Source organism: Podarcis gaigeae (genome assembly GCF_964106915.1).
Source record: "Podarcis gaigeae genome assembly, chromosome: 3".
In the NCBI taxonomy this organism is placed as follows: domain Eukaryota; kingdom Metazoa; phylum Chordata; class Lepidosauria; order Squamata; family Lacertidae; genus Podarcis; species Podarcis gaigeae.
The window spans coordinates 87,938,392-87,957,106 of NC_139680.1; the positions used below are offsets into that span (position 1 = coordinate 87,938,392).

At 42.4% G+C, this 18,715-nt stretch overlaps 2 protein-coding genes across 4 annotated transcripts in view; one reads left to right on the top strand and one right to left on the bottom strand.

The window, feature by feature from the left end:
- Positions 1–15,411, bottom strand: part of RBKS (ribokinase) — a 65,107-nt gene extending 49,696 nt beyond the window's left edge. The window contains exons 1-2 of one of the 3 annotated variants that reach the window (XM_083732665.1): positions 15,125–15,239; positions 14,656–14,802 (exon numbers count right to left, since the gene is read on the bottom strand). In XM_083732665.1, the coding sequence (XP_083588791.1) occupies positions 14,656–14,666 (11 nt within the window). In that variant the 5' untranslated portion in view covers positions 14,667–14,802; positions 15,125–15,239. Of the gene's footprint in view, positions 1–14,655; positions 14,803–15,124 lie in introns of all 3 variants that reach the window. The other 2 variants (XM_083732664.1, XM_083732666.1) reach the window with 2 other exon arrangements.
- A 144-nt stretch (positions 15,412–15,555) lies between these two features.
- BABAM2 (BRISC and BRCA1 A complex member 2) overlaps positions 15,556–18,715 on the top strand; it is a 134,232-nt gene continuing 131,072 nt past the window's right edge. Inside the window, exons 1-2 of the mRNA XM_083732824.1 lie at positions 15,556–15,640; positions 17,963–18,114. Of these exons, the coding sequence (XP_083588950.1) occupies positions 17,987–18,114 (128 nt within the window). The 5' untranslated portion in view covers positions 15,556–15,640; positions 17,963–17,986. The remainder of the gene's footprint in view (positions 15,641–17,962; positions 18,115–18,715) is intronic.

Sequence of the window (18,715 nt, forward strand, 5' to 3'; positions counted from 1 at the left end):
TTCGGGATGAGAACAGAAATTGTGCTCTGGCGGCGCGGCAGCAGCGGGAGGCCCCATTAGCTAAAGTGGTGCTTCAGGTTAAGAACAGTTTCAGGTTAAGAACGGACCTCCGGAACGAATTAAGTACTTAACCTGAGGTACCACTGTATAGGTAAATGCAGTCTCTTTCACTATAAGCCTCTCCGTTCAAATCTTCTCCACCACTATAACTAGTATGAAGAAAAACAGGCCTTAAAACAGATGCATTGAACTTTGTTGTTAACAGATATGTCACAGCAGAAGGTGGTACCAAGAACCACAAAGTCCAAAATAAAGCTTTGAAGTTCCTGGGTCAACAACTTTGCATAGGACTAGGGAAGCTAGTGCTCCCCCACTGTTGCTGGATGACCATTTTCATCACCCCTGGTCATTGGGAGTCGGAAGCCAACATTTGGAGGGCCACAATTTCCCCATCCATGGCTTAATAGAAGAGGATGAGACGGTTACCTTTGCTGATAATGATAACATATGCTATAAAAAAATTAAAACCTAACTAGATTTTTTTTTACAAAAAATGCAATTGCACAATTATGCCAGGAATCTGATGAAAAACACTCAGCAAATTCTATGTAATTCTCTCTCTCTCTGTCTCTCTCTCTCTCTCTCTCTCTCACACACACACACACACAGAGAGAGCAATCATCAGAAAGAACAATTCTTCCTCAAACACATTTCCACCTTGCATATTAAACATACTCCCAAACACTCATCTATACGCAGTTATGGAAGGTTCACTTTTACCGATACAGCTATTAATAAAATAGAAGTATTGTTAAAATGTAATGCTATTATCTTGTCACAGATTTCTGCAATGAGAAGCAATTATTAGATTTTGCTTTTCATCAGACTAGCTTAAAAGGCATTTCAGACCGCTGCTTTGAATTGACAATGATGAGTAATCTGTACGATTAAGGAAGCATCGGAACTCTACACTTACTAACATTGCCACAAAACTGCATAATAGACCAAAAGCACACATACGCAGAAACAGCTAACATTACAAACTAAACCCAAACAACTTTGTTAGGATGTTCACAATTGTTGCCTACAACATTTTCTACGGTAATTCATAACTGACATAAACATTCAGGCTGCCACATTATGCAGACTTATCAAGGAATAATTCCCATTGTGCTCAGTGGGAATTATTTCTGATGTAAGCATGGTTAGAATTACATACACTGCAAGCAAAATGGATATGTGCACACCACTGAAATAGTCTACAGATGAGTTAACATAATTTCCATTCCATTGTATACAGCACACTCTGTAATGTAATCAGAATTAAATTAAATCAACTCTTTCCCCAATTTTCTTCCCAGTTTAATTGTGCATGTTACCAATTAATCTTGACCTTTGTTAATATAATAGCTATTTTGCACTACCTGTTCACTTTCTGGCACCATGTCACTGCTGATGGTGCTTTGAGACACAGCCTCTCTGATGAGTTCTTCTTGAGGGACTGATGGAATGATAGACAGGAATGCATTCTGCCTATATCAGGGATCCCCCACTATATCAGGGATCAACCATAAAAGAAAAGAACACATCCCCAAACAAACAACTCCCCCTACAAAAGTCTTTTTTTAAAAAAAGAAACTGACAGGTATCTGCAGGTATCAGGGTGTCTAAGGGTCCCATACTGGGGACTCCCAGTCTCTATGGTCACCTGGTGTGTGAGCTGCCATCTTTCAGTTTCAGAAATTTGACACAATATATGCTGCATACCACCCAGGACCCTGACTTGATGAAGGGTAGGTGGCACAAAAATATTTCCCCCCCTTATACCTGCTTTTCCTCATGCAGATCCCGGAACTGCTAACATTTGTAAAATTCAACATAAACAAGTTAAAACACATATCACACTCAGTTAATCCAACAGGGCTCCTCTCACTATGCTCTAAAAACCCGCAGAAATAGTTAGGTCACCAGCTGCTACCTGGATGGATATAAAGAAGAAGACAGCTGTATCTATACTGGGCAGGAATTCAAAAAATGAGGTGCTGCCACTGAGAAGACCCTGCTACTCACTCCAGCTCAAACTCATGAGGGTACCACAAGCCAGGCCTCCCCACAGATCTCAAAACTCAGGTAGGTTTTTTCTGGGGAACTCCAAGCACTTTCTAAAATAAGTAACAGAAAAGGTCCCATGTAAGTATTTTTTCAAACATTAACACAGAAATAGATTGAAACTGTTTGTATTCAGTGGTCTAAATTTACTGCCTTGCCAAAGACTATCAGAAATCCCACAGTACGACTGAATTCTCATCTATAGCCTCTCTTCATCGGGCCTTACTTACCGTATGTTACATCATGAGAGAATTGTGGATGCAAAACAAAACCCCCTGGAAAAATCTGATATGACCTCCTTCCCCCATCCTATTTTTGTTTCATTCAGGAAAGTGGAGCAGCGACTCATTTATTTGTAGCACTGTTCATTCAGCAATTAACACATACAGGAATAAAAACAGATACAAAGAGTGAAACCCTACTACCTACAGCTGGGGAAGACCATTCAGATAAGGGGTCTGAAAGCAACTGCCATAGCTGCTGCTGCTACCACAGAGCAACGTGTTAAATTGTGCGCTGGGGCTGAGCTCAACAACCTGTCACTTTACTCTGCAATTTTAAGCATGCCTGTTCAATGGGGCTTCCTCCCCTGCACATATGTATAGAAAGTATACAGAAACATATTAAATAAAAGGACTTTAAAGAGAAATCTTCAACGGTGAGTGATCTGCTTATAAACCTTGGTGTACTGGGTTTGTCACACATCAAGAGTTTAGAGCTGAAGTCTTAAATGCATTACTTTGAAGAAAATACTTAATAACCAAGGAAACGGGCAAAAGAACTGGCAAGGAGGCATGCTAAATGCCACATAGCAGAAGATGTTTACACAGGACTTTGTTCCTGGCAACAAAAAATGTTATAAGGGTGTTGACAACACAGCACAATGTTCAGTTTGTGAATATCTTAAAATATGGTGAGATGGAGTGAAAACTTTGCAGGGGATCCAAAGCACGTCTCTCAACCTCCAAAGTCCAAGTAAGTTTGAAAAAAACCACCAAATAAGGGAGAGAGGAAGTCAGATTTACTCATGGTACTGTAATTTGTAAAAAATTATCTCCTATCAAGAAGGTACAGTGGTACCTCGGGTTACATACGCTTCAGGTTACAGACTCTGCTAACCCAAAAATAGTACCTCGGTGTAATGGTTGTAAGGGGTTACTTGTGCGTAAGTTGCCTGCTAGTTGTGTCCGACTGCCTGGTTCACCATGCCTTGGCTGACAGCCCACACTCCGTGGCCGGTCAGTCGCTTGCTGAATCTGTCAGTGGGCGTTTCTTGAACCTTTTCCAGCATAAGAGCTGTTTGACCCCAAGTCTCCTCCTATTTTCCCTGCGCGGAACTCGTCTGCGCAAGTAAGGGGAAGGCAGGGGTGTGCCAGCGCTCTCTCCACTAGTCTCTGATGCAGGGTCTTGGAGACCAGTCTCCAATTCCTCCATCTCCCTCCCTTCTCTACTGGTGTTGCGCTGAATTCCTTCCCCCCTGCTGGTCCCCTCTCCGGCATCGCTCTGGAGCCCTGCCTCCGCCTCTCGCTCTGATGTCAGTTCCCTGACACTCGGGTTAAGAACTTTGCTTCAGGATGAGAACAGAAATCATGCTCCAGCGGCGCGGCGGCAGCAGGAGGCCCCATTGGCTAAAGTGGTGCTTCAGGTTAAGAACAGTTTCACGTTAAGAACAGTTTCAGGTTAAGAACAGACCTCTGGAACGAATTACGTACTTAACCCGAGGTACCACTGTATAATGCATTTGGAGGATTCCCTGCCTATAGTCCTAGCCTACAGTGGTGTGGGTAAGGGGCTCTCCGATCATCAGAGGATGTCCCTGAAGTCTTGCCACTGGTTCCTCACAATTTTGGTTATGACAACCAGAGTGAGGGCTTGCTTGGGACAAATACTCAGTAGCTAGGTCGCTAACAGAAGAGACTGGCTCAACATATTGTCTATGAAGAATCTTATTTTTGCAAGTCTTGTTGATTCCACCTTTGGACTGAGCTGTAAGAATGAACAAAGTCCATATAATACAAGACCTGGGACAAATTGGCTCCTGTGTGAGTCGAGTTTCACATTCCTATGGAGGATCTATGTAGGATGATCATGCAAGGAGATAGATCGCTGGGAGAAATGTTCCTCTTCTGTCACTACCTAACTACAAAGGCTCAGGGTGGCTGCATCTCAGCAATGTGGGCAACTGAGCACACTTGTGACAAGGCATGAGAAGACAGCGTCTCACAGCTTGTACATAAGAGATGAAAAGGGCAGGACAAAGATGCCAGCCATACTTTAGCTTTGACAACAGGATTTTTACAAGTCCCCTCCTTTCCCAGATTCCTTGGAAGCTGGTGCCACTTATATTATCCGTTCGGAGTTCAAGACTTACAAATTCAATTTATGTCCAGATAATGGGTGCTGATGGCAAAGAAGAAACCGCATCATCAGAATTCTAGCACCCAGAAGTGATTATTTTTTGCCCTCTTAACCCTCATCAGGATTAAATATTAGCCATGTCTGCAGCCACTGCCTGATTTCTGCAGTCTAGCACACAGCACTCATTTTTAGCACTAGTCTGACAAGTGATGCCAACGTGATGCCACGCACCACTTCTCATGCCACTTTCTACCAGTCGTGGGAAACCCTCTGCTCACAGTGTTACACCTGATCATCCTTAAAATTCTTAAACGGGTCTCATTCTTGTTCAAATCTATTAATCCTCTGCTTTTCTTGTCTAACCATAAAATTCCATCTAATTTTACTTGCAGTTGCAAATTCCTATAGTTTACTGAACCACTCTTTTAGAGGAACATCCTTTCCCCCAGTATTTTACACGCAGCATCCTAGCTGCTAACACCATATAAAAGACATCCTGCTAATATTAAATATGATTTCTTGAAATAAATGTTTTGCCTCTGGGAAGTCCACCAACAGTGGATAACATCTACTCTGTTCAAAACTTCCAAGAGTTACTGTTACCAGTATCACATATACCCTTTTAAAAGTGTTGAATATCACCTAGTCTATAACTTGAGTTTTTTTATTAATAATATTGATACAATTCATATTGTTCATATATTCCCCCATATCCTCTAGAACCCCTCTCCTATCATTGCTTCCCATTTTCAAGTGTAATCCTATTTTCTGTCTTCTCTCTTACTCAGTGTAATTTGGTAAATTTCAAACAGCATATTTCTTGGTTTCTCTCAAATTAATCCTTCAACAGTATTTAACTGTCTCAATTCCACTCTGTATCTGAACTCTCTCTTATTTGAAGATATTCAAATACCAGCGGCCTTATTATCACTCAAAATTTCCTTAACCCTGCTCAAGGGCCTGACCTGATTACACTGGAATGATTCCATTTTTGTTAAACTGTTACTAAAATAGTTGCATCCAGTGGAGATTTTAAGGAACAGAAACAGTTTTTGAATTTACCCCACACTTTCCATAGTGCTACTAATCCCTTTTTCTAATTTTTAACTTAGTTTTCTGTGCACAAGAACACATTTGGTGCAATTCCAGCAAAACAGTTTTCCAAATTGTTTATATATCCTTCTATTTCATAAAAACTTTTAACTGATCCATTTCATGGGCTGCTTCTGTAGCAGTAGACACACTAAGCTTTACTCAAAGGAGACCTACTGAAATGAATGGACCTAAGTTAGTCATATCCATTAATTTCAATGGGTCTACTCTGAGTATGATTAACATTGCCTATAACCCAAAATATATACAGTAATTTAAAGAAGGATATATCCACAGATGTCAGGAGGAAGCCTGTGCTATGATCAGATCTGTAGTCCATAAATTTGTTAATCCGGCATATCTGAATCTCAAATAACTTTGAATGAAATGGAACAAAGTAAACTGACACAGTTTTGCAATCATACTATCTAATATCAAAAGGTTACTGATCTCTGGCAAACATATTTCTTAAACGCAAATGATAGAAAGGTTAAGGCCACAATCATATGCACACTAACCTGGAAGTAAGCTCTACAGAATGCAGTGGGGCTAACTTCTAAGTTTCATGTAATAATAAGGGCTAAAGCTAGTTATTTCATTGCATGTTTCTTTGGAGTTGGCTAAAGGGACAAAAACAATGTCACATAACAGGCAAACTGAAATGTTCCCAAATGATGCATAGCAATAGAAATTTCTCCGGGAATTTCAGTGCACAAACTGTAGTAATCAGACTGCAATTCATATGTGTTCTTTCCACCCAGGCACAGAAGACGCTTTCGAGTTGCTGATTTTATTTCATTTTAAACATAACTGTTTTCCTTCTAAGATCAAACAACGCCAATTCACTTATTCCATTACCCATGCTAAGGCCCCGAAGAATTAAGCAATGGTTTCCAAGCCCCATGTGGGCTATAATGCCATGGAGCTTGGTAAAGGCAAGCCTTATCTCACAATCCATAATTTTTAATTGCCAGTACTCAGAGGAATGCCTAAATCTTCCACTGATGGCATCACAGTCTACTGCCATGGAAATAGTTAGCACTACAAACAGCGACCTCACCTCTATGGAAAACAGAGAAGACTGTGTAAAGTGGAAATGACAGCTGGGATAAATCAGCCTTCAAATATAATAAACATTTAAAGTAGCCTGCTTAAACATACACACAGATGAACACACACCAACAGTTCATACTAGCCTAGGGATCACTGCAGGACACACAAGTTTCTGGAAATGTCCATGTGTCCTTACACACTCCTGTGCTGTTTCTATCTGCAGGATCTGCACCTTCTGAAAATTTAATATTCATCCTCTTAGGGCTGGCCAAGATCTCTAATCTCAGTCCCCGCTCCTCAGTTGTTACTATCCTGCATCCAGCCGATCTTTACTGGGATTGTGGTTCTGCGTACCAAAGTTTAAGAAGGCTGCCCAACAAACTGGAGCATGTCCAGAGGAGCGTAACAAAGATGACAAGGGTCCTGGAGGACAAGACCTATGAGGAAAGTTGTAGGGGACACACAACAGACAAGACCATTTAGAGGTGACACAACAGCCATCTTCAAATATCACATGGATGGAGCAAATTTGTTTTCTGTTGCTCCACAGGGCAGTACATGAACCAATAGCCCCAAAATACAATAAAGGGGATTTTGATTAGACTTCAGGAAGTATGTGTTCATGGTATGAGCTGCTTGGAGAAGAAATGGATTGCCTTGAAAGTTATAGAGCAGGGATCAGCAACCTTTTTCAGCCATGGGCCAGTCCACCATCCCTCAGACCATGTGGTGGGCCAGATTATTATTTTTTTTTGGGGGGGGGGATGAATGAATTCCTATGTCCCACAAATAACCCAGTTATGCTTTTTGAATAAAAGCACACATTCTACCCATGTAAACACACCAGGCAGGCCTCACAAATAACCCAGAGATGCATTTTAAATAAAAGGACACATTCTACTCATGTAAAAACATGCTGATTTCTGGACCGTCCTGAGAAGGAAATCTGGTTGGATCTGGCCCCAGGCCTTAGTTTGCCTACCCATGAACTAAGCCATTTGCTGCACAACAGTAGATTTTCTGTTGCATGGAGTTAAACGAGATAGCCTTTGAGGTTACTGTACTTCTGCTTCTCTGTTTCTATGATTCTAAGCTCTCCACTTTGCCCCTTGTCTCATCTGTTATATTCCTGCCACACATCAAGCATGTTTCAACAACAAACCATGAACTGTAAAACCATAGCACAAACCTTGGTTACAGGTCATGGTTAGCCTGGAGAGAGCTAAAGCATGAGCCAAACAGCCACAGTCTCCTCCCTGGGAGTCCCCCCTGCACATGCTAAACCATGGTTTGTGAGTGAACCAGACCATTGAAACTACAGAGCCTAGGACTTGCCGATCAGAAGGTCGGTGGTTCGAATCCTTGTGACGGGGTGAGCTCCAGTTGTTCGGTCCCAGCTCCTGCCCACCTAGCAGTTCAAAAGCACATCAAAGTGCAAGTAGATAAATAGGTACCGCTCCGGCAGGAAGGTAAACGGAGTTTCCATACGCTGCTCTGGTTCACCAGAAGCGTCTTAGTCATGCTGGCCACATGACCCGGAAAAACTGTCTGCGGACAAACGCCGGCTCCCTCGGCCTATAGAGCGAGATGAGCGCACAACCTCAGAGTCGTCCGCGACTGGACCTAACGGTCAGGGGTACCTTTACCTTTTACTCTAAGTAGAACCTAGTTAGTGGAACCCAAATGAACAACTAACACAACTGCCAGGCTTCTGACACACATCTTGGTATCTTGGATGATACCTTCAGTGACTCTGGGTCACATGCCCAGTGACTACAATGAATATATTCTGTGGCAACAAACCATTTAGAAAATGAAAATCAGAAATGCAACTGGCCACTGTGAAACATTTTAAAGGTTTAGGGCTTTTAGCCAAGTGCCTGCTTAGAGATCTGTATAATGTATTTTCTTTTTCGCAGGTGAACAGCTTTAATTACAGGCTAACTAACAATGAAACAGAATGATAACTCAAATGTTTTGTTGAGGGTTTATAGATGTGTTTAAGGCTGGATGGAGAAAAAGAGCTGGAAGGTGGCTCCAGGCACATTCGCCAACATGAAAGAAGGCACGCATTCTGGAGAGGAGGAGAGAAAGACAAAGGGAAGGTGGAGAAGTCTAGGCAGATTGTGGGGAGTGGAAGAATGCAGGCGGAGATAAGGGCTGTGCAGGGAAGGAAATTCATTTTCTCCTCAAAGAACCCAAAGCAGTTTATTCAAATCTTGGGAAGATACAAATCTAGAAAACTGGTTTTTGGGAAATCTATGAAGGGAATGGAAACAACTTGTTGTAATTGGAAAAAAGAAATAATGAGGCCAAGACAGAACATTCTAAAAACAATACTGTTCATGGTTGCACATCAAAGGAGGAGTTGCACAGAGCAGACAGAAGCAAAAGATAATTGCATACACACATTTTAGAGAAGGGTTGGTACCCTGGAAGGAAAAATAACCTATTCAGTATCTTGGGCTTCATGGGAAAGAAATACCTCCAGCAATTGTCCTTGTTTGCCTGCCACAGTATGACAAAACTATTGCTTACAGGGACTGCTCATGGCTAGCAAGAAGAGAACTTAAGAGCTTATGTTCAGACAACATGCCAAGCCAAACTTTGCTTGGCAGAGAAATAAAAAAAAAAAAACAACCCACTGGGGTAGGAGCAAAGCAGCAGTGAACTCCTCTCAGAGAAACTGCATGTTTATGAATTCTAGTAAGTCAGAGTTTACCACAAACAAAGCCAGGGGTCAGCAACTTTTTTCAGCAGGGGTCGGTCCACTGTCCCTCAGACCTTGTGTGGGGCCGGAATATATTTGGGTGGGGGGAAATGAACGAATTCCTATGCCCCACAAATAAACCAGAGATGCATTTTAAATAAAAGTACACATTCTACTCATGTCAAAACACCAGGCAGGCCCCACAAATAACCCAGAGATGCATTTTAAATAAAAGGACACATTCTAATCATGTAAAAACACGCTGATTCCCGGACCGTCCGCGGGCTGGATTTAGAAGGCAATTGGGCCAGATCCGGCCCCTAGGCCTTACTTTGCCTACCCATGACCTAAAGCATATCTTGAAAATACCTGTCTAACCTTTTGCTTAGACTTCTTCAACAAATTTTTTCCTACTATTCAAAATGATTTATTTTTAATCATAATATGATAGTTACCCACTCCCTGCCCCAGGTCACATCTCATGCCATTCAGTTTTCATGACCTGGCCGGATCTGGCCCCGGGCCTTAGTTTGCCTACCCATGAACTACGCCATTTGCTTACTGTGATGTTTGGAACCAGGTGCCACCACATATAATTGAGCTTCACAATAGGTCTGTGTGGTATAAGAAGCTAAAATACACTTTTACATACAGCTTCATGTGTGTATGGCTTTAAAAGAGGCTTAGACAAATTCATGGAGGATGAGGCTGTCCGTGGCTACTAACCCTGATGGCTATGTTCTCCTCCACCAGGGATCAAGCCTTTGGAGTGACAGGCCCTGCCTGTGGAACTCCTTGCAAGTAGAGGTCTGGTAGAAGTCAACCCTGCCTTCTTTTGAAACTTGCATTTTTAAACCTACCAGTATTAATTGTTTTTTTTTTTAGTAAGATTTTATGTTGTAAACTGCCTTGCCAATTGTTGGCTGCAATTATATTTTAGTAAATTGTGGGTTGCTTGCTTTATCAGCTGATGGTTTGCTGATATTTTACTTGTGAGTATATTGTACTCTATATTAATTTTATTGGAAACCTCTTTGGAAGAGTTTACTCTTCAAGATGGCATATAAATGTTTCAAATAAATGCTATGTTGGTGGAATGCCAAATACGCTGGTGGCATGACAAATATGCCAGCAGAACTCTTCTAATACACTTGCAGATGCCTCCATTCGCAGAGCCATTTCCAGCAGAATAAAGTATAGGATTGCTCTGCCTATCTTTTGAATGCATTTATGATTATTGTTTATTGTTACTCAGTGTTAAGCTTTGGTAGATTGATGCTGCCTTTATCATTTCCTAAAATCTAAGGCATATGTTTTTCATTGTTCCTCCTCAGCCAATCAACCTATTAAAAATTATTATTAACAGAACTGAGTACAAGATAGGACTAGAAATCAGGATGCCATTCCTATTTTTGGGTGGTGAAAATAGCAAGCCAGACGCAAATGAATCCCCATGAGAGGGTAAGAACTGAAATATTGTTTGCCCACAACCAGCATACGTGCTTGGTTTCAGGGTTGCAACTTTTCTTGTTCTCAAAAAAATTAGAAGGAAGCAATATTATTGGGACGCAGGTGGCGCTGTGGGTTAAAGCCTCAGCGCCTAGGACTTGCCGATCGCAAGGTCGGCGGTTCGAATCCCTGCGGCGGGGTGCGCTCCCGCTGCTCGGTCCCAGCGCCTGCCAACCTAGCAGTTCGAAAGCACCTCCGGGTGCAAGTAGATAAATAGGGACCGCTTACCAGCGGGAAGCTAAACGGCGTTTCCGTGTGCGGCTCTGGCTCGCCAGAGCAGCGATGTCACGCTGGCCACGTGACCCGGAAGTGTCTCCGGACAGCGCTGGCCCCTGGCCTCTTAAGTGAGATGGGCGCACAACCCCAGAGTCTGTCAAGACTGGCCCGTACGGGCAGGGATACCTTTACCTTTAATATTATTGCTCTGATTGTTTCAGCATAGCTCTCTGCATTTAATTTCATCTATTACAGCAATTTTCCATTTTAAATTCAGTTATTTTTAGTATGTCTCATTCTCACTAGCCTTGTGTACTGGAACTCTCAACCGAATGAAATGCTACACAGATCTTAAGCCAATACTGGCCATCTCTAAGTTCCCTTCCCTGCCATTCTATAGCATTCCTGCAATGTTGCATGAACATGTATGTTGATCCGGAATTAAACTCCACTAGAATAAGGCAATATGTGTGTAGATTCATGTAATGAGCTAAAGACTGAAGGTTTTGTCAACTTACTGGCAGGATACTGGAGGGTAGGGCTGTAGTAAGCCATTCCCAATCCTCTATTTCCACATAAAGTTTCCTAAATTCTAGAGCAAAATGGGGGAGAGAGTTTTTGGACCAGCAGGTGGAGTGGATGAGAGCTGGAGTCCAACAACATCTGGAGGGCCACAGGTTCCTATTCTAGCTTTAACATCCCTTTTCTAGAGCGTCAGGTGTTAATAGACCTGACATAGTCTCTCCCACTGTTAACAGCAATTAAAATGCCAATGCCACCAACAGACATTTAAAATTTGAACATTTAAAGGCTTATCATCAATCCTCAACACAGTATACAGAAAACATGCCAGTCTTCTTATACAAAATGAAAGAACAAGGTCTCATGAGGGTCTTTTAGCATTTTTATAGTGCAACACAATGCATCTCTTCTCACAAATATGTCCCACTGAATTCAATGAAACATACTCCCAGGTAATTGTGTAATGGTATTATAGCCTTAACTTTCCGGGGGAAGAAACCTACATATGCCAAAATTCAGGGGTGCTTTATAGAGTCACTGACATTGACAAGCAATACAACAGAATGCAGTGGGGGAAACAGTGTGTGTTTGAACATCACAATAAACCATAAGTTTCAGATTTTAAACGAATCTGTTTAGTGTTTTATTTGTTGTACTTAAGTCAGTGTGGACGCAAAAGTGTTTTTAATTTTGCAAAAGATGGCATATTTTTATTTTAGTTTTATTCTTCCCTGTCTAATTAGTTTTAGGGAACAAACATAAAAGCTATTCATTAGCAGTAATATGTAATCTGCTCCAAATATTTGCTTAAATTAGTATTTGCAAAGTGTGTTCCGAGTAACTCTGGGATTTAACTGAAACTCTTCAGGGATTTCTTGATGAGAAGATAGATAATTATGGATATGCTGCCTGAAAGACTGCTGGGGAACTATTACTGATTTACCCTGAAATGCATAGTTGAAGAAAAGTAATGGAAGCATTCTAGGGTGACAAGTGAGCTTAACAAACCTGGCTGTGTGCTTGTCAGCTGAGTGCAACCTAGACCAGGATTGGAGGGTTTTTTTTCAGTCCAAGGACTGCATTCTTTCAGGAACAACCTTCTAGGAGCCACTGGTCTGTAGCAGGCAGAGCAATGGATGGAAGACTTACTTTTGCACAACAGGTTACATTTCAGGCACACAAATACCAGAGGTTTCTACACACACATACACCTCTCCAGCCCTCATCCAAACAAATTATCAGAGACCAAGGAAACATTATAGCCACACAAAATTACTTGAGGGTTTGAGTAGGGCCAGTAAGAGATGTGGCCAGAGGATCAGGGAGAGTCTTAACGGCCAAATAGAGACATGTGGTCCAAAGTTTTCCATCTCTGCCTTAGACCACTGATCTTCAGCTAGTGAGCTGGGACCCAACATGGGGCCATGATCTAAGGAAATTTGAAACAGCAGGTGGCAAAAAAGAGAAAAGAAATGGGTCTCCCAATGTATGTTTGGGCTAAAGGTGGGTCCCTGGTTTGAAATTATTAAAGGCTACTGCCTTAGAAGATGCTCCAGAATCCTCTGAAAGACACATGTAAGAATTTTGAAGCAGTCATCAACAATCCATCAAATGTGTTCCTGGAAATTATTGAGTAAATAAGTAAGTCACCCATCACTTCTGTAGCAGGTCACAGTGGTCTCAGAACAATACTTTCATTTGCAGTAGGAAGGCAAAAGCGTATCAGGCAGATATTCCTGCAGCAGAGCACTTGTGATGCATGCAGAAGGGCCCAGGCTCAACCTTAAGGCATCTCCACTTAAAAGGACCCAGCGGCAGGTTCTGGGAAACATCCCTCCCTGAAACCCTGGAAAACAACACCCAGAAAGAATAGATGGGCAAAAAGCCTGACTTGATATAAGGTAGCTTCCTATGTTCTTGGGGGTATTTTTGTTTGTCGTTATGACTGTAAGGCTATTGATAGATCTTTTACATCTTATGACTGTTCTGAACTTCTCTAACTCTGGTAAAAAAAATGGAATACTAGTAAATAATGTCAGGGAATGGAGAATACGTAATGACAGAACATGGGATCCATTGTGGACTCTATCTTATCCTTCCTGTATAAACAGCAGGTTGTAGTAGGCACTTTTGTCTTAGTTGGAAGGAATATGGTTACTTGAGTCACACTGCGCATGGGGAATTAGAACTCTTCAGTTCTGTTTGTATATCCCATTAAGAGTTATTAACATATTAACTCCCGATAACTGAAAAGGCAAAGTCCACAGTGATATTTTCATTGGGATACATTGATCGGTAAGAATATGCAAACTCTTAACTTCAATTTTTCCCCCTCTCACACAAAAAAACTATGTGAACCTAAAATTACTTCAAAAGCTTGAATGTTTTCACAAATTAAAGTTGATTTCTGCTCCAGAAAGAATTGTGGAGGTACTTTAACTACAATTTGTATTCACAATCAACACACAAACAGATAAAGTTTTTTCCCCACTTCAGTTCAATATGTGCAGAGAGGTGACTGCAATTATAAAAGGATAGTATTTATTTTGGACTTATTAGGAGCACGATCCTAAGCGTGCACCATTACAACCCACCTCTCTGCATATTTACTCAGAAGTAAGTCACACTGGGTGGTATGCAGTGGGTTTTTGGGGGGGCGGGGGCGCAGGGGTATGCATACCCATAAACATTTTGTTAATCTTTGTACTTTTGTCCATTTACTGAATTCATTTCCCCCGATTTGAACTATAAAATGGTGATTTTCTTGAGTCAAAACGAGAGTACCCCTAAACATTTTTTAAGAAAAGGAAAAAAAGCACCGGTGGTATGCAATGAAACAGTTGTGCTAGTGCAATAATTAGTTCCAGAATTGGTGCAAGTGAAAAAGGATTACTCATTACTTTCTTCCTACATCTGTTCCAGAGCGTTTGACGGCAGTAGGGGACAGGACCCAGAACAAGTTGAGGTTGTGTGGAAAGGAGGAGAATGTTCCATTGTGGAAAGAGAAATTGTGCTAGCAGAATGGCTCACATCAGTACTGCTGCATGCAACCCAAAGAGTTCACAGGGACTTACTCCCCAGTGTACATCTTAGGCATGCTTCAGAAGAAACCTTCATGACATCTACTAGGCTGCAGCAGAGAGAGAGAGCCCCTTTGTCAGCTCTGCTGAAATATCAGGTCCATCCGGCCTTTTGCCCCTCAACTGCCACCTGACATCAGCCCCTCAAGCAAACTGCAGTGGAGGGAAGAGAGAAGGGGAGGCGTGGAATTGCATGGGCTCTTCTGAGAAACCAGTTCACTTGGGGCTCCTGCTCTCTTTGCAACCCTTTCCATTCCAGTTGGCCATGATGAACTTCGCCACTAAGACCAGAGTTTGCTCTCTCTCCCCCCTTCTCTCTACTTCCATAGGCTTGGGCTTGCAGGGCTGCAACCTCCAACACGCCTCCTCCTGTCCCTGGACTCTGCAGCCACTTCGGGGTAAGAGCCTTAAGCAAACCGAAGCAGCTGGTAAAACAGGGGGCGCAGCAGCAGAGGATCCCATTTGCCATACTAACCTCACCAGATCAGTCATACAGGATCCCACCACCACGACCTCAGCAGCTGCCATGTCAGAGAGAGGTTTAGGACCACAGCACCTAACCTGACTCGCATCTACCTGAGCTGCCTGGGCACTAGCTCTCCAACCACCGCTCACCCCGCTTTGCCACAGGGGGGTCCTTCGCCTGCCCGCTATGTGCGCCCGCCAAGGCGCCTGAGTTTTTACTTTGCGCTTTCCCGAACTTCGACTGCGGAGCGAGCTCAGCACACCGTTATCAGAGCACCCCATTATAACTCTGCTGCTTGTTCTAACGGGCGCGAATTTTTTTTTTCAGGCGCGCTTTAGTCGCCTATATATCCACGGAAGCCCCGATTTTCTTTTTTTAAAAAAAAAACTGCCTATCGTGTGCGCGCTTGGCTTTTCTGCAGGAGATTGGCGCGCGGGCGCGCACGCAGGAGCGTGCTGGGCGGAGTGGGAGGGTCTACGCAGGCGCACGGGGCAAGGCGAGTGGCAGCTGCTGGGTTTCTTGGAGGTTTGTTTGCCCGTACTTCTCCCCTCCCCCCCCGTGCAGTCTCCCTTTACACACAGCAACAGGGGGTGGATGGGGGGGCAAAGATGGTTCCCCTCCAGGCTGGGTGGGGTGGGTGGATGCTGGTGGGGTTTCCCCACCCTTCCTCTTTCTCTGCTTATTGGGGGAGCAAAGCATGTAGTAAGGGGGGGTGGCTTGGCTGGGGGGTGGAAAGGGACAACAACCCCTCAGACCTGGGCATTTGGCGGGGGGAGACCGTTTTATAGGAAACGGCCACTATCAATTGTGTGTAAGGCTTCTGCTGTACTTACTTGTAGGTGCTGCTAATTTATGAATCAATACTGCTGCTCATAATACCCGTTTCCTGTGTTTCTTAATAGATTGCAGGGTTGCAGCAGCTGGTGCCCTTGCTCGGCTCATGTGCCACTCATTCTTGCTACAGGTAGAAAGCCAGTTGTAGTGGGTAAGTCCCCTGGCTCAGGCATCATCTCTGCCATGAGCTTAAGCAGCCATTTAACTGGATCCGCTGCATCTGCAATATGGGTATAATAAATAAATAAAAAATTGGTCCAGTAGCACCTTAGAGACCACATAAAAGCTTATACAGTGGTACCTCAGGTTACAGACGCTTCAGGTTACAGACTCTGCTAACCCAGAAATAATACCTCGGGTTAAGAACATGCTTCAGGATGAGAACAGATATCGCATGGCGGCGGCAGCAGGATGCCCCATTAGCTAAAATGGTACCTCAGGTTAAGAACAGTTTCAGTTTACGAATGGACCTCCAGAACGAATTAAGTTCTTAACCCGAGGTACCACTATACCCAGAACAAACTTAGTTGGTCTCTAAGGTGCTACTGAACCAAAAAAAATATTTATTTATTTTGACTGTGTCAGACCAACACGGCTACCCACCTGAATCTGGAATCATGGGTATAATAATTCTTTTAAATATATATACACACACTTTTCAGGTTTATACATTTAACTAATTTTACAGTCATTTTAACATTTCAAAATTGGGAAACAGGTATAATAATTCTAGTCTACTGTGTAAGGTTGTTGTGATATGACGTGTGTGAAGTGTGCGTTTGGCGCTTGAACAGCTATCTGTGCATGCCGAGTATTAGTATTTTATGTTACGTTGAGGAAAACTGTTGAGTTTTACAACGCATAGTTGTCAAAGGTAAGGGCGCCCTACAAAAACAAGTGCCAGCTGCCTACCATCGATATGAGGATAGGAGCTTGAAGAACTGCTACCAGTCAGAGTTGACAGTACTGGGCTAGACGGACCAGTGCTCTGACTTGGGATAAGACAGCTTCATGTGAGGGTTGTGTAAACAATTTATAAATTTATGAATCTATAAATAAAAGTGGGAAATGATTCAATGGCATTTAACCTTTTATCTTATTTCTGAAATGTTCAGTTTTGTTTGCAGCACTGTAGTCTTCTGCACTTTTATATGAATATTGTTATATACTATTTACAAAGTTTAATGCGATCTCATATGTAGTATTTGGGCAGAAATTCAAAGCACGTTAAGTTTTCTATTGTTACTAAGAGACACTTTTCTCCCAATTTTTTCCCCAATTTTATTTGGATTAAAATAATAAGCACAGCATATTTGATCCCAGTTCTGACTTAACAAGGTATTTTAGTAAATTGTTTGGAATGGTAGGTAAATTGTATACTCTGGTAAACTTTAAAATGTGTTAATGGTCACTAAACTCATTGAGAGATTAATAAAAAGGGCACTGTCCAACTGCTGAAGTAGCTATCAGGCCTGCACAACTGGTGACACACTGAGTTGAGCACAGCCCATCAGCTGGATACAGTTGTCTGCCAAGAGCCCAACAACCACCCCTCCACCTCTGCTTTTGTCACCCCAAGCAACCAGCAGAACCAGAAGATTTATCAAGTCAGTGGTGGGCTATTCTCATCTTGTTAGGTCATAAGTTGCATTGTATTTTATAATGGACCACTGAACAAAATGAGAGAACCATGTTTTATGAGTGAGATGCTTACTAAATATTAGGAGTGCAAATGGTCGTGTGGCTATAACTCTGGACCATAGCCAAGTGGATGGGCAGCAGCTAGCCCAAATGTGCCCCCTGTTCCCAGCAGGCTTGCTTCCATTTCCTTTCACTTGGCCCCTACTTGCATCAGCCTATTTCAAAAAGTTGCTTGTTTTCATCATCCTTTCCTTGCTTGCCTTGTCTTTGGCCCTGCCTTGTGTGTCAGGTCTCAAGAGTCGTCTCTTTTAAAATATATATAGAAATGGTGTGGCTACTCGTTGATACATTCACAATTATTTTTCCTTGCAGAACTGTGTGACCTTGCAGATTAGTATGTCCCCTGAAGTTGCTTTGCACAGAATATCTCCAGCACTTTCTCCTTTTGTTTCTAATGTGGTCAGGAATGGAAAAGTAGGATTGGATGCAACTAACTGTTTAAGGATTACAGACCTGAAATCTGGGTAAGTGCCCTCAATGAATTTAAATAATGTCTATGTGCCAATTTTTGTTGTCTGTAATCACATTTAATTTATCTGGAATGAAGAAATTAAAGACGTTTTAGCAAGGCTATAGAAATTGTGGTTTAATGTGTAGTGCAACACAATTGGATTTAATGTTATTATTCATTGGTAGAGCTTGGCAATTGATTTCAGAAATGAATCTAATGTGTTTGAGCATTTCATTTCCATATCATATTTGGTTTTGTAACCAGCCCTAAATGCCTGTCTTAAGTATTTAGCTATACATAATCTGAAAAATAGGGCTCCCCAAAGTTAACTTTTCTTAAGATGTTACTGTTGAATGCTAGTTATATTGTGTAAGAATTTTCTTGTTGTTGAATACCACCTTTCATCTTTTACTGTTGGCAATAATGCTAGATGGAGGTTTAGCACTAGATCTAGGGACACGGGTGGTGCTGTGGTCTAAACCACTGAGCCTCTTGGGCTTGCTGATCATAAGGTCAGCAGTTCAAATCCATGCAACGGGGTGAGCTCCCGTTGCTTTGCCCAGCACCTGCCAACCTAGCAGTTCAAAAGCATACCAGCACAAGTAGATAAATAG